The sequence below is a fragment of the Ptychodera flava genome, chromosome 14 (genome assembly GCF_041260155.1).
Source record: "Ptychodera flava strain L36383 chromosome 14, AS_Pfla_20210202, whole genome shotgun sequence".
Taxonomy (NCBI): Eukaryota; Metazoa; Hemichordata; class Enteropneusta; family Ptychoderidae; genus Ptychodera; species Ptychodera flava.
This window is the reverse complement of record NC_091941.1, coordinates 19,166,095-19,183,054: the sequence shown is the minus strand read 5'-3', so window position 1 is coordinate 19,183,054 and position 16,960 is coordinate 19,166,095. Positions and strand designations below refer to the sequence as shown.

The 16,960-nt window shown below is 39.9% G+C and overlaps 1 protein-coding gene across 7 annotated transcripts in view; it reads left to right on the top strand.

Annotated features, from left to right (window-relative positions):
• LOC139149641 (bestrophin-4-like) overlaps positions 1-16,960 on the top strand; it is an 85,141-nt gene that overhangs the window by 55,752 nt on the left and 12,429 nt on the right. The window contains exon 1 of one of the 7 annotated variants that reach the window (XM_070721482.1): positions 3,319-4,075. The exons of the other annotated variants lie outside the window; for them this stretch is intronic. Within the exon in view, the coding sequence (XP_070577583.1) occupies positions 3,911-4,075 (165 nt within the window). The 5' untranslated portion in view covers positions 3,319-3,910. Of the gene's footprint in view, positions 1-3,318; positions 4,076-16,960 lie in introns of those variants that run through there. 7 annotated transcript variants of the gene reach the window in all.

The window sequence follows — 16,960 nt, the reverse complement described above, 5'->3', positions numbered from 1 at the left end:
AACGTAATCTAGCAGCACTACATAAAAAAGCGCAAATTGGAGGAGGCGGGCCGAATCCGTTCACTGTCCCTCTTCGCGTGACAAGACAATCATACTTATTATAAACAGAACACGATTGGAACTAATTTGGGATAATTGGATAGTGAACTAATGTCGATTCAATCTGCAAATGTAAGCTCATCTGACTTGTTTTTATGAGTAATTTGTAATATTGCAACATTCAGCTATTATGGCACCAAGCACTTTTGGGAAATTTGAAAAATATAAAGATCCAATTCTCCAAAACTACTTCCAATCGTGTTACAGGTTTGCCTCGTAACAGCCTATCATCTGTTTGATGTCAGTGAAGACGCCAGCTCGGAAGCTTACAGCAAACACATCATCAATTACACCCTCAATGAGAGATGTTTTATAACCAATACTGATTTACGAAGTGTGTATTTAAGGAAATTTTTCCGATTGACAACGAATGAATGGTCCGTAACGTAGGGACAGTATGGTTCGGTAAATGGTGAGAAAACAGGAAAGGAGCGACCGAACTGAATCTGGCTTTTGTCTGTCTTAATAGGGTCTAAAAATGTCCGAAAAGTGACTTAATGAACTGATTCATGGACTAAATGTGACTTCAACAAGAATATAACAATGGTCGGATCATCAGATAATTGTGCTGATGAGACAGTGAAGAAGCGACCGAATTTAATTGAGAATAGAGATAATATGTCGGCCTGTCAATTAATCACCATTGTTTCAGCGTTAATACTCAGCAGGTCCCTGCGAGAAGTATAAATGTTTATCTATAAAGGCATTTAGTCCAGTCGCCATTCATCAATTAATCAACTTCCACACGCTGTAATCGAGTCGTGTGCACATTTTCAGCCGCTATGACAAACGATATCTGACAGACGCGTGTCGATGAGCTGCGAAGCTGACGAAAATGTCAGTCTCCTAGACCAATGTAACTTCGGATGGTTCATGATTAGTTTGCCTAGTTTTTGTCATGGATTTATTAGGAAAAATGACCATGTCGCCGCACAAAACAGTTGTTGATTTGGAAAACGATTCCCAAAGGTAGCTTGAGACGAGCATGAAGGTTTCAGGGACTGGACAGAAATTACAAAGGGCAGTGTTTTTCAAAAAGACGCTACGCGAAAAATAGTGACCCTTCAAAATTTTTGCAAGAAAACAAGTAATCCTCCCTAGTTTTCATGCGCAAAAATCCGTGACCCTCTCCAGTGCGTGTAATGGTCTATATCTGATTCAATAATATCTTAATTGACATATAATTTCTCATTCGACCTTTGACCCTTCAAAGAATACTTTTTAACCTTTACAAATAATCACTTATCGAAAGGTTTCAAGAATTTCGATGAATAAAAGATCACACTTCACAATATATAATTCTATCAGTTACTTGAAGTACAGTTGGCAATTCAAGATCAAAAACAGACAATAGCTGTAACGTTTACCTTGATTTATGATTTGGCTTAGATATGTACAGAGATCACTATTATTTAATGCCCAAAAACTCATTACAGCCTTAAAGTCAACATTTACAATATATACATATATATGCACAGATGTAAAGTTTTGTGGGGGTAAATGTTTAATATTAATAGTTTACCCCTAGACTACCATGAGAAGGGAATTAACATTTTTGGGTGAAATTCCGATATCATATTTGTTGTTCACATCTGCACACTCAACACCCTATTCTAATCAGGTACATTTATGTCAGTTGTCAGACATTTATCTTGTTTTCTATTGGAAAAATAATGTTCATAGTTATCTTATAACCTACCATGTATGTTTGACCAAAATTTTCGGTGAAATTCCAAAAGTAAATTTCTTGTATACATGTGCACTTGTGATCATCCTATTCTAATCAAGTACATTTATATCAATCATCAAAAGTCTATCGCTTGTTTTATTTTGGAAAAAATTGTTCGTAGTTTTTTATAGACTACTATGTGTAGTATATCAACATTCTTGATGAAATCCACTCGTTAAATTTCTTGTACATACATGCACTTTCTACCTCTCACTTCAAATAAAAGTACATTTGCATGTATTATCAAACATATATTAATGTACAGATATAGAATGTTTTGTTGGAGAAATTTGTTAATACGTGTAGTTTGACCAATAGACCCCCGATTGATGTAATATGATTTGATAGTTTTGGGTGAAGTACTATATCAGCCACATCTTGCCTTCTTATAGTTGCGCAAAAAAGATAACCCTTCCCAAAGGCATGCCTGAAATTTCATGACCCTTCAAAAATGCTTGCACGGAAAATAGCGACCCATCCCCCGAAATTGAAAACGCCGGCCTGTAATTTCTGTCCGCCGGGTTAACTTAACTCGGATGACTGTGCAGCAGCACTTGTTTCGTTGTTGTCACGCCCTCCTCGTTGCGATTACAAAATGTACAGCTGATACTCTGATTTAGAACACTATCCTTGCAACTTTTTAGTATCGCGAATTTAAGACACGGGACTTTCAACAATTCACATTTTACACCACACAACTTACGGTCGATCCAACTGCAACCACGTAAACATGTCCGGTACACAAGTTGTGAGAGGCCGCCATCTTCCATCCGAATTATGAATTCGGAGGGAGAAACTACAATTCAGCGAAATTAACCAGCATTGAGTCTGATAATCCGACACGTAGGACACAACTTTAGGGGCTAATTGGTTTCTGCTCGCACCCAGACGGTTGAAGGCACATCTCTCAGCGTGTCAGTGCCCTCGCTGCCAAAGTGAATACTTTCACTGATCAGTTTTACTGCGTGCAAGTTCATGAATAACAAGGCTCTGATCACTAACCGTGCGTGCCCATGTCAAAGTGGTGACGAAAGCGGAATGCATCGGCACAACTAATCATTTTTAATTTTTAATTTTTAATTTAATTGTTGCACAAGAAAATGATTAAATTAATTTAAGAGCGACCTTCATGTCATTAAAATATATTAAAGACAACAGCAAACAAGCACAATTTATCAAATATGCCCATTAAATATTGCAATTTGCATAATCGTCATTAAAATATTTAGGTAATGTTTTACTTATGGTGTGTATTATTTAGCCGTGCAAAATGTTCTTTCCTTCTCCCCAAGATGCTCTCGGTCCATTCCATTCCATTTTTTCGACTTCACATAAATGCCCCGTTAATTTGCTGTTATCGTTGGCATCGCCTCAATAATGGCAGTCCAATATTCTCCATGGATTTGCTATTTGAATGGTGAAAATATGAGATAGCGTTGGTACCGCAGACACGGCTATGCTCAGAAAGTTGAGCAAGAAAATGTACCACGATCCTTTGCGTGTGTCGTTCCCAGTTTCATTAATGCCAGTTTGCCCTCTGACACGCAAATACGGGAGCACCCGATAATATCTCCTCGCCTCGGAATAGAAGCGAATTCAATTAATTTAATTGCCGGTTTATAATCGGTAGGACTGTCTGAAGACGCGGACTTTGTCTCGGATCTGTCGTGTGGCGTGGAATGATAGCGGTACACACACACCTATCACTCTGATATACCCGAGTGAGAATTGCTGCTGATCCCGGAGAAGAGAGAGAAAAAACCGCAGACTGCACAAGCGAGCTTGTACCGGACCCGTCTCGCATATTGATCGAAACTGTACACAAGTCATCTGTTGTTAGAATCTGTCTTGTGGGACTTGTCGCCTGACTGCAACTTGTAGCTGTCGCAATTTTTCTAGCATCTTACGAGATCATCAAAAAGGAAAAACAGATTCAAACGTACCGCCTGGAGCTCTCGTCAGAGCGCTCTCTGATAATCCTTTTGTCCGTTAGCTGCCCAGTCGCCTCGGTCAGAATAGCTCTATCGTGTTAGAGATGTGTCGCCGGTAAGATTGCTTAACTCACACTGACTTCCTCCGAGGATGATGAGCGCAATTTCTAGCCGACTGCACAGAAACAGCTCGAAAAATAGTTTCCAAAGAAGCGTACTGTCACGTCGGACGGAGGACGCTCGCTCGTCTAAAGTCTTCAGACCGATCCACCTGATGAGGTGTAATCCAGGAGAGTGGAAAGAGAACATAGAAACGGTGAGATTCTATTTTTTATCAAATTGTAGACCGATTTTTGATGACCATCGCTGTGCACAAAACAGTCGTCCTCTCGCATTGGACGGCAGACCATCGTTTCCTCCCAACGCGGACGTCGTTTCGCACTTTCCGCACGAATTGGCGCGGAAACAAGATGGTGAGCCGTGCATGTGCCGAAGCAGGTGACACTCTCTATGTTTACACGCGAAATGACACTGTCCTGCGACAGGTCGAAAAAACGGTATATAGTCGAGTGATTACAATTCACAGGCGTCCGCGGTCGGTGATTACATCTTAGTCTCACATACAACGGCGTGTACATGTACCCTGCCCTTAATAATCGAACGAAAACGCTTAGTAAAAAACGCTAGAAAACACACGTAGGCTACACTCAGACGATAATTCGTAATTTTTCCATAGTGAAAACGATGTCGCTCACGATCTATAAATAACTACCACGGCCGCTAACCTGTTTTTACGCGTACAATGCTTGGTCTAAAAGCAGCTGATACTAGTATTGTATGTTGGGCGTTGACACTGTACAATGATGCTAAGCTAGCAAAAGTTACAGGCATATTGAACAAAACCCGCTCTTACATATCATGAAAGGTGCCATGTATAGTAAGCACCCACTAAAATCGAATTCAGATACCCTTGGTAATTGCTCACATTACTCGATTGCTATTATGCTTCTAAAATTGGTCCTATTTTGAAATAGACGGGTTTGCGATCGCACGTATTAATATTTTGCTACCCTGATGATATTTGTTGACAAACGATAACCCCCGTAAGTATTATTCTCTCCTCTTGCAAAGTAGAACTAGTTCGTTGCTGCGCGAGTATCACATAAGACCATGCGCGACCAAAATTCTAAATAACGGGGATGGGTGTTTAGAGTGTTGCGTATTCAATACACTTTTCCAACGCCATTTTATTGAAGTGCAAATGACTAGCATCTGTCGTAGGCAAATGACATAATAGACGTCAGTCGATCGGGCAACGCACACATCGTCGCAGATGTTACCGGGCAAATTTGAGACAAATGTGAATATGACACCTCGTAGCGGTATAGGATGTGTTTACATCGACTTGCAGACGTCTTGCGTCGATGGGCCCAGGCATCGGCTTAACTGGCATCTATTTGACAAATCTGCCGCAAAGCATATAGTCGAAAGTTGTAGAACAATACAAATATACCATGTCTATGTAGAATTTTGCTACGCTTGGCCAAGTCTATTGGAAAAATTAATAGCATGTCGGATCATAAAAAAAACCTCTAAAACTTGTACGATCACTTTAGATGATGATATTGCCTGTAAAATAGATGACTTGGCCATACAGCAGAGCAGTAAAATTGAATTGGAATGCATCCCCTGTTTATAGAATTTACCTCAGGCGAGAGACCACTGTTGGAGCACTGTTGGCTTTTTATTTCGCTATAATTCCTGACCGCAAAAACGTCTTTGTACACTGCTGATATTGTGGGTATTTTCCTAAATTCAGGGATATTCAGTATAACACAGGCATATGGAACCAGCGATTTGAATGTCTGTGAAACTTTTCTAAAATTGGTGACCCGTTTGAGGTAGTTTTTCGTTTCCTTAGCTGTAAATTTACAATCGAGCGTTATGCACATCTATTTATATATTTTGTTTGTTACAAAGCGTATATGTGTCCCGCTTTGTCACAGGCTGTTTGCCGGCTTGCCCAGTTTTGATGAATCATTTGTGTCAATTGAACCTTGACTCTCATATCGATGACAGTCACCTCTCCACACATTGGCATCGTACCGTACGGCAGCCGAAAGGTCAGCCGAAGAGTTCGCTCTGGATAACATTACGTGGCAGTAAGTTGTTCTGCGGGTTTCATGCCACATGTACGTTTGTGCATTTTGGCAGTACAATAGGCTTGGTATACCGAGTTTGATCGCGTTTGATCGAGTTTCATTGGGTTGGGAGGGGGGGGTGGCGGCTGTCACAAATTATCTCTTACAAAGTAATTTTAGAAATTAAAAAAGTAAAATCGAATGCAAACATAATTAATACAGGTTATTTATTTGTTATCCCGAAGTTGTATAATTTTAACGCTGCATTGCTTTGTTATACAGGGCGCAGATAATTTATGATATGCTATCAATATTCGATATTATCATTCCCTGGTGTATGGCGCATAACGGATTCTTCATTCATCGTGGAAGACATGCCTCGCAGAAAATGCAGATAATTGTTGACAGCGCACGACGGTCGCAAAGGCCAACTCCCCTTTGCCATTAATAAACATTTACCCCATTTTTTGGGTCTTCCCTCTACTTCCTGATCACTTTAGGGAATAGCGACACAAAATCTCTCTCTCTCTCTCTCTCTCTCTCTCTCTCTCTCTCTCTCTCTCTCTCTCTCTCTCTCTCTCTCTCTCTCTCTCTCTCTCTCTCTCTCTGAGGAGGTATATGAGTTTGCTTCTATGACGCAATGTCACAAAGCAAAGATATTCCAGCGATTTCCAACCTGCAAATCAAAGAAATGTTCCATGTCGCTTTGAAGTTCACCCGGGATTTATCCATGACTTCTTCTGTAGTTTCTTGATGAGTACAGTCATGGCAGGAGACAAACAATTTAGAAAAATTCAGAGTTCACATAGGCAAAGTTTGGACTACGGCTTGATCTCACTGGTGTTAGGCCTATGTGTATTTTTTCACATTATACGGTTCGAGCAATGGACAATTTGTAATTATATATTCATATTCCCCCAGTGCAAAATTTCAATATCAAACTGTCATTATCGATGATATGTCGTTTTCATCGTGTGTACTCTATAAGGTATCCCACACATGATGAAACAGTGATGCGATCACACGCGTCATCGAGCGATTGCGTGCATAATTAATGAACAACTCAGTCCCGGGGAAAACCGCCGAATTAAATGCATATAAATCCTGGGATAGAAATACATACATGCATACTCTGTCTCTCTCACTCTTTCACCCCTTTCTGCCTTTCTCTAATAATCTATCTTTATCAATCCCCCGTCTCTCTTACAGACATACACACGCCCTCTCCCTCCGTAATAATATCCCTTCTCTCTCCCCTCCTCCCTCCCTCCTCTCTCACACACTCTCTCTCCACCTCTCTCTCCCCCCTCTCCCTCTCTCTCTCTCTCTCTCTCTCTCTCTCTCTCTCTCTCTCTCTCTCTCTCTCTCTCTCTCTCTCTCTCTCTCTCTCTCTCTCTCTCTCTCTCTCTCTCTCTCATAGATGTCTATACAGAGAACTTCCTCGGTAGTGAACCAGACTGAAACACAAAATAGTTTGTTAGAACGCAACGTGTACCGTACAAATATCGAGTCTTTTTGTCCAGATCTGCACTAAATAGTGTTATCGGAGGGAAATTGAAGCCGTAAAACAGAGCTAAAAATAGTATTAACGACCTTCTCAAAAGTTCAATTTACAAACAGATTGTGTTACTTTTGATCAAAATACCAACTCAGAGTTTGATATCTGACCCGGGGGGGTAACTCCATGGCTAATGGTACGGGGGGGGGCTCCGCACGAACATGGAAACCCAAACTGTTGTGATACCAGTTTTGAGCAAAAAACCTACCCTTGCTGATACCTAGTTGTCGAAACGTATACGTAGCTATCTCTTGGCAGCGTAGCGTGGGGTTGACCTTTGACCCGCATAGCAACTCACGCTACCCCGCCAACAGATACCATACAATACCATACGTATACAGATACGACTCACTCGCCTTGCGTACCAGGGGTAGGCTACATGTACCAACAGTCAAACCGACAGATCGGAAATATTGATGGTAGATCTGGGATGTAGATACATGGGTTTCCAGTGTTGACAGCATGATTTTTTAACGAATGTCAGTTTGTCTTTAAAACCGGACCCTTTCTCATACCAACACCTCGTGAAAAGTATACCCTTTCTGATACCAAACAGTGCAAAAAAAACGACCCCTTTCGCGCGGACCCTCCCCGTATAGCCATCTATGGGAGTTACCCCCCCGGGTATCTGACCGAGACAGATGAAGCATCAAGATGTAGCTGTGTAACAGCACTTACTGACAACCATAAAACAGTGCTAGTTAGTGTAATTTATCAACTTTTAATTTACAATATTTCTTCCGTTACATTTGTTTTTTGGAGTAAAACAAGGCGTGCTGTCTTTCCTTCAAAAATTAGATCCTGCGGTCAGACGTATAAGTGAACTTCACTTAGCTAAAACCACCTATATACCCCGTCTAACGTACAAATTTTGTATCTTGAACTGCGATAATCCGGGAAATTGTCCCTTGCAAGCCAGGAGATGAAAGGTAAAATTCAAGTCACGTGTAAAGGGCCTTATCATCCATAAAAAAGGGGAGACCTTTCATTCTATGCGAGGGTACCGTTACCGAGGTTAACGATAACTCCTCATTTAAGTCGAACGATATAACATATTGTGTCTAATTTTGTGTCCTTCCAAAATGGCCTGCATACATCTCTATTTCTCACCTGTCTTTCGATCGTAGCTGATATATTCGACAAATTCTGACGCTCGGTGTTTTTCTTCCTAGTGAAGTCATCATCACGTGATTAAGTACTGTGCCCATTTAAACAGACAAGCCGAGGTAATTACAGTGATAAGTAATGGTGCTGTGTGGTGACGGCCATTAACATTTCATTTGGTAACAGGGGAGCTCTCCCAAGTGTGTGTGTGTGTGTGTTCTCTCTCTCTCTCTCTCTCTCTCTCTCTCTCTCTCTCTCTCTCTCTCTCTCTCTCTCTCTCTCTCTCTCTCTGTATACATTTCACTTGATAATAGGGAATATATATATATATATAATATATATATATATATATATATATATAATATTATATATATATACACAAAATGTATACAATGTGCCCTCCCGGTTATCACCATAATGGCTTTATGGCAACCTCTGAACTTGGGCACAGAGAGTACGGTATATATATATATATATATATATATATATATATATATATATATATATATATATATATATATATATATATATATATATTAATTCATACGCTATTATAGGCCTAAGACATTTATGCAGAAGTCAATACCACCATGACCACGCGCGGCAAATCCTCCATATCTCCATGAACATTTTCGCCATAAGACAAGGTGCAGTACCCTACTAAATGAAAGCTCCCGATTATTTAGTAGCAGTGTCTGCGCAATACGAGATATTCTTGCCTCGCCCATTGAAGAAATTTGAGTAATTGTGCACCGTCGAAATGATTTAGAAGCAAAGTGACGCAGCGCTTATCCCGCCTGTACCAAATCCCCCTTCGTCTAGCCCCCATACTGAAATATACAGCACATTCCCAAAACAGTAATTAGCTATGGGTAACTACGGTGTTTCAAATCGGGTTCGAACTCACAACATATGGTATCCAGTCACCTAGCAGAGAAGCAACAGATAGAGCCGCTTGGCCAAATCCCAACTCCGTTGTACAGAATTGGCTTTTAGACCATGGCGTGATTAAGCTCTTCGTGATTTTAAAGTGATCTAAAATATTTATTTTAGACTAAATTTCCAACCGTCGTTAGTGCAGATAGATTCCCTTGTCAGCAAAACCCATTATCATTTATGATATCTGCTAGATAACATCTTTTATTACGTAATCCGTGACAAACTAGTCAAAATGGCCGCTTCCATGTAAAGACCGGAAGTGCGCTCTTTTCCAACTCGTTGATATAGAGATACCATTCCATTCCATTCCAAACAGACCTTTTCCCTGTTATCCCATAATGCATTGATGTTTTTGTATTAAACACCGTATATACATACTCAAAACAATAAAAACATACTGATTTTATTTTACAACAGTTTGTTATACAAGTATTACACGAATTTACAACATGCCAAAATATACCTCGTTTTGTATCTATCGGCGACGAAAACATTTGGTCAGGTTGTAACCTGATAGTGTTCGATGCCGGGGTTCGATGAGCAAGGGACTGTTCAGAATTTACTTCTGGGGCCGGAGGCCCTAGGATTTCTATTTTTCTGGTGATTTTTCCATGGTCCCCCTAGTAAATTTTGGTGAAAATCTATGGGCCCCCTCTATTCCCAGGTTTTTTCAGTGGTCCCTCGATATATACACGCGTGCTTACGCACTAAGACACTCACAGTCTGACAAGTTTATCACACTTTGCAGGAACAATTAATCAATGATATAACAAAACATTTCAGAGTTACAATTAAGGGGCCATAAAAAAACATGTTTTGCAGGGACTGCAAGTGGCACATTTTTGGGAAGGCTAGTAATCACAGTCGCATGTGGTTATATACATGGCGGCCGCTGTGTGGTATACATGTATTCTATGCATACCACACAGCAGTCATCATGTATCGAGCCACACGCGACTGTGCAAGTACAAATGAACAAATAGGGTTGTAAATTTCTAAAGAAAAGTTAATTATTAAGCAAAAATACTTCTTTTGTTATGTCAACTATAAATGATCAGTTTTATAGCCCTTGTCTTGATTATTTTTACGATTACTTTGTCCCAGATGTTGTTGTATCACTGTTTATATCAAACACTTTAGTTGTAGATGTTGCCTACATTACATAGCAATGGCAAGTACTCAGAGGAAGAAATAATAATAATGATAATAAATAATAATAATAATAATAATAATAATAATAATAATAATAATAATAATATACAAAGCAGGATGTGTCCACTGACTAGACAAAAGTACTCTCAGAAGAAGAAATTAATTGAAAGAGTTGGCAAACGTTTGACTGTGGCAGGTACAGACTTTTAAGGCGGGATTACCCAATACCAAGAATATTGTCATTTTCTAAAAAGCACACATGTTGTAGCTTGTAAAATGGATGTTCCCAATCTACTTTTTGAGATAATTTACATTCAATTATCCATTAGCCCATGATTTTGAGCTTTACACACGACTTCATTGCAAATTTGACCCGTTTAAAGAAAACAGACTCAGACTGCACCATTGCACTCATAAACTTCTCAATATTTTCCAAGCAAGATAGGGGATACACCTCTGACACTTTCCCCTCACCCTCTCGCGTGTTCTCCCCTGAACTTTCAAAGTCTACCCAGTCAGATATCCTAGTGAAAACCCTATCATGATACCCATCCAAATTAATACTATTATACTGGTTGGATACTGGTTTTAGTGTGAGCTTTTATATCTATACTTTATTGTGACTTTGAATTTCATTTTGTTGGTTTCACTTTTCACTGTCATGAGATAAGCTTAACCTGTGACAATCTAGCAGGGTAGGCCTACCTGAATTGATATTTAACTTTTCAAAGTTGGCGGGGGTCAGTCAAAATTACTGTGTTAGAGAGGGGGTTACTCAAATTCATCATGGTTAGCGGAGGGGGGTACTCGAAATTCGGAGTTTCCGATGAAATTCCTCCGACCATGCCCGGTCGTAAATGATGACAGCTCCCAAACAATAGATTTCAGCAATTTAACTTGAAAATACCGAGCAATAAAGCTGACCCCCCGAAAAACAATTAAAACAGGTAAATTACATCATTAGATCAGTTTAGAGTTGTAAAATCCTGTGATGTCATCAATTTTCATAGTGTAAAATAAATATTTTTTATCACTTAAAAGCCATTCCGCTATCGCCGCAGGCCGCCATTTTGAAGAAAGCCAACTCTCGCGATATTAAATTCTGCTAACTTACGCGAGAATTGAAAATCGGCCGCGGAACGCCACCAGCGGCAATTACTAATATTTGTTTAGTATAGCATTTCTGTGTTCCGGGCCTCCGCACCATTGCCCGTTTTAATTGATTTTGTTGGTCAACGTTATTGCTTGGCACTTTCAAGTCGAGTTACTTAAATATGTTGTTGCTTTTGAAAATAATTGGCAGCCTTTCGACCTCTATAGCACTTAGATATGGCAAAAATATGCAGCGAACGAACATACACTGTAGTGATTAGCATGCTATGGGAATAATAACACTAACGTCAATACGTAACGCCGCGCTGCGCTAGCTGTGGTCATACTTGTTACATATTATGTATTATTTAAAAAAATATTAAATGGTAGATTGTTTTATTTAGATAGCCTGCCCATACTATCCTATCCTAGCAATAAAGGGAAACGACTTCCTGAAGTAGATTTTGTGGTAGTGAAATACAGCTCCAATCTAACGTCATGCTTTAGAAGTGAGAGTTTAACAATGTATCCAGGGATTTTTCCGTCATTCGTAACGGGGTGAGCGACCTGTTGTGGCCTGTAACACAGAATCATATATTTCATCTGCAGTTTAAGAGAAAATAACATCGTAGGTTTGATTGCTAGTATTCCCAGAAGCCCCTGTCCGCAGTCGTTCGTACAAACAGTTTGCGAGTTGAGCGATGTGACTCGAATCACCGAGTATAAAGTCATGACAGGCAGGATAGGGCGTCGGTACTCCTCAACGGGTAAAAGTTTAATGTCTTTGTTGTTAGAGACATTCTGAAACTGGATCTGTTTAATGGATACACACGTCACTTTAGCTCAGAAGGAAGTGTTCCCGGAAGCTCAAATGCCCCCTTATTATTTGAAAGATGTAATCCCGAACTACAGCAATAAAGATAGCTCCATAAATTATGCAAAACCCCTGGCACGTTGCTACTTTAAAGTAACATTTATTTCACGTTGAATTATATATTGCGATATTGCATATATCACTCTCGTCTTCCAATATTTATATCGTGACGTCCCAGGGGGAGGTTTCAGACCACGGGTACCAGGTTTCAGTGTTTTGCGCCCGTGTTTTTGCAAAAAAACCCCATAAAATCACACCACCTCCGAGTCATTATTCAGGATCAAACTCCGCGTGCCGCTCGTATATCATGACGATGGCTTGACGTACGTCCATGCTTTCCAGAAATGAAACGAGATTCAACCACGATGGGAAAGATACGGGTCATATCAATCTTTATTTTATGAAAATGCAATCAAACGTCCATTTCTTGTTAATTTTTAATCTATCTTTTATATGACTTCATCTCCCGCTTAGGCATTCATCTTGTCAGCTGTTACCCGGCACTTCGCTCCCAAGCTTTTGATAGCGAGACATTCCAAATATAATCTTAACTTCCTAATAGTATATTATTTGAATAACAGGCGGAGACATGACAGAATTGTACGATGCATAAGTAGCAATAATTGTCGGTTCCAGGCCAGCTCTTTTTTATGTCTTAATAAGTAACTAATAAGTTCTCATCACGCCGAACCCCCGTACAGGACTGCACTGAGCGCTTAGGCTCAACAGAGCGTCATTTCAACTCATCAGTAACTGCCGTTGCGTAGCGTATCTGTGAATTATGTCCGTATCGACATTAAAAAACTGTTAGTGCTACAAAGAACTATATGAGTTAATTATTTCAGATCTTTTCTCATTCTGACAGGAGGGCCTTCAGAGACAGCGATCCCGTCACGAATTAAAGGGATGCCATTGAAATATTCAGCTGTGCGAAACAAGTAATTACGTCAGCTTGTTAGCTTCACTTGTGTTTGTCGCCCCCTTCTTTCACTTATCAATGATTTAAACAAGCAACGGTCTTGTTTGATTGTGCCAGTGTCTCAGTTTTGAACAAATGAATACATGACGTCATAGCGAGGGCTGAACAGTGACTAGTGTGCGAAGGCCCATTGATCAACAAAAGTTCAAATTTATCGTGCCGCGGGGGAATATGTTCAATGTTTTAATTTGTATGGACATTGTCGTCAAAGCCTGTTTAATTCATTTCATATTTAAAGTGCTGAGTGATCAGGGCGCTTATGGTGCCACATCCGCTGTAATAAAGTTGAGCCATATACAGGTAACATATCGACGAATGGTTCGTCGTTTTATATGAGTCAATGGCATACAAAAGTCGTCTTAATCTACGCGACACTGACAGTACATCTTTGATAACAATGCTCCAGAAGATTTTTGAGAGTTAACAATACATTCTTTTTACTATATCTTCCTATTCCGTCCACAGTATGGCGCCGAAGCTACTGCCTCTTAATATTTCAGTTCGAAAAAAAACCATACGGCGCACGAGCAGAGGCGCAGTCAGCCCTTTATTACTAATCTTTACCATCAAATTTGCATACCATATATACACATTGCAGAGAGTACCATAACCTCGCGCTTTAATTGTCAAAATGACAACACTGCCGATATCGTTCAAGTTGAACATCTAAAAGACCTTGGTTTTGAGTGACTTTAACTTGGTGACTATTAAGTATCATCTACACAATATTCACAGGTTTATCGCATAGAGTATGCAAAAGTAAAATATACGTATAGTAATTGGTACGAACAAGTTTGTATGTGTTTATTTGCGCGCTGACACAGGCATGACAGTAACAAACATAAGCAAGACACCATAGAGGTTCAGCTTTGACCCGTACGGGAGAGGTCAAAATGACAACCTGCACTGCACTCTGTACAGAGACATGGACGTTATTAACGGGACAGATCTCTAGATCTCAGGGTGCGCCTTATCGTTTGATTTTTTTTCAATTAAGATTTAATGAGTATATCATGTATGAAGCGATGATTGACTGGACAACGGGGCTAAGTAATGTAGGCTGACCAGTCAACCGAGATGGGTTTGATACCTTAGAGAGCGGATATCGTTCTTGCACTAGGCTTCGATGAATTGCGATATTGCCAAGTTGAACGTGGCACCCTTCCTTCAGTAAGTGATTTACTACATACACATATATACTGTATATACTTCTTTGAATTCAACCGCGCCCACCCGCGCCCATCCCCGCTTCGAATTCTCTGGAAGTTGATACCTTGTGATGGTCCGGTAAAAGTGAACGAACAGAAACCATTTTGTGCAACATAATCTCAGCATAGACCGAGTTTGAGAGACGACCCGGAAATAGCAGATGTATATAGTTTTGTTTTATTACCACGCAGACGCAGAATTATCAGTTGTTAGAACATTTATCCAAATCCCTTCGTGACGGTTGGTTATAACTTAGAACATGAAGCGTCAGTGGAGGAACCATTCGACGCTTGCATGTGCAAGACAGCTCACCAGGGCGATTATTCAACTCAAGATTGAAGCAGATAACAACCCCTAGACATAGGCAATATTGCAACATTCAGCTATAGGGCACCTAACACTTTTGAGAAATTTGTAACATATGAAGACCCAATCATCCCAAATTAGTTCCAATCTTGTTCAACGTAGAAATGATGTCAGATGTTTCGAAAGAAGTGAGTCCATCCCGTAAGCTTGGTTAGTTGCGATGGGAAGCGGTCGCATTCTAAAGACAAAGTGTCATTTGCAAACTGTGGAATCCCTTTGAATTTAATTTATGATGCATTTAAAACACACACACACACACAAAATGAATTTAGAGACAAGCCGAAGCCGAAGCAAATATGATTGCAGTGATCCTGATTGACGTCATCACGGCCTGCAATATTCAGACGGAAGTCTTGTTCTGTCTGAAGATTATTACTTTGTGTTTGAAGTAATGACGATATTTGTGTTATATATATATATATATATATATATATATATATATATATATATATATATATATATATATATATATATATATATATATATATATATATATATATATATATTAAGAAATCGTACCAATTAGACAGCATGCTAAGGCATTTGCATACAAGTTAGCATAATAACCCAGTGTACAAAAGTCACATGGCGTGGACTTAGATTACCTTTTGACCGTCTAGTCTGCAATTGTAGGGTCCGAGATTTGCTCGACAGCCTTACTTAAAAGAGACGTCTCCCGCAAACAAAACAGAGTAATTAAGCACTAACAGCCAGCGCACAAGTCATTTAGAAAAAGTGTGTGGAGAACGATTGCACAGCTGCTCCGAGACGGTTTAAAATAAATACAAGCCCGGATGAAATAAAATGACCTGAACTCAAATATCGTCCGTGCCGCAGTTACATAGAGTAAAGGTCACTTCGCTACGACTAATATATATGCATTAACACGGGAAATCTGTTGAAGTTTTATAACTCTTTTTAAAACCGAAACTACCGAGGAAATAAGACACAAACAAACGCAAAAAGCTTTCAATTATTTTGCATCCCTTGTATGGAATGACCCACTAAATATAGAATTCCTAGATTTTTTTCTCCTCTATCAACTGGCCTAACTGGCACAAAACTAACATAATATGACATTTCAACCTCTCTGCTGTGTGGGTAGAGTACCTTTGGGAGAGTTCAGACATGGACGGACGATAGATGATTTTTGTAACGGCATGTCGTAACATACCAGTAATTTACGGTAATAAGCTTATGCAGCTTCAGTATATGTTAGCTCTACGGCGTCCCTGACGTAGTCATGAAATCTCAAACATTGATTGAACGCTACACCGTGCTAAAAATATTGAAGACCGCCGACGCATCGTACTAAGTGTAGGTGTTTCACGCAGAAGAAAACAACTTGAAGTGAAAAGCTGTGGGAAGACGAAACTTTACTTACGGTTCTCGTCCGTAACGTACCATGCTTTAGAGTACATTTGATGACAGCTGAAACAAGATTTTGCTTTTCTCGTATAAATGGTCGTATGATTATAATTTGTCACGTTACATGTCCAAGCAAAGACTGAAATCATAGAGTTGTCGAGTCGGTGTTGTTGTATGTGCTCCGATGAAAATCATGTGCACATATACGCCATCTGACGATCAGTATCTGCAGGATAGCGTACATTAAACATCTATTAGAACGTGCATTACCTTCATACGTGAAGGCCTCCGTATTTACTCCGTGTTCTACCATCGACTAGGTTAATCGCTGACATCGATACCGCCCGCATCTCCCTCTCTCGAAACGTTTCACGAACTTCAGTCCGTCCAGGGGGTAGAACTATCAATTTTGGTCGTTG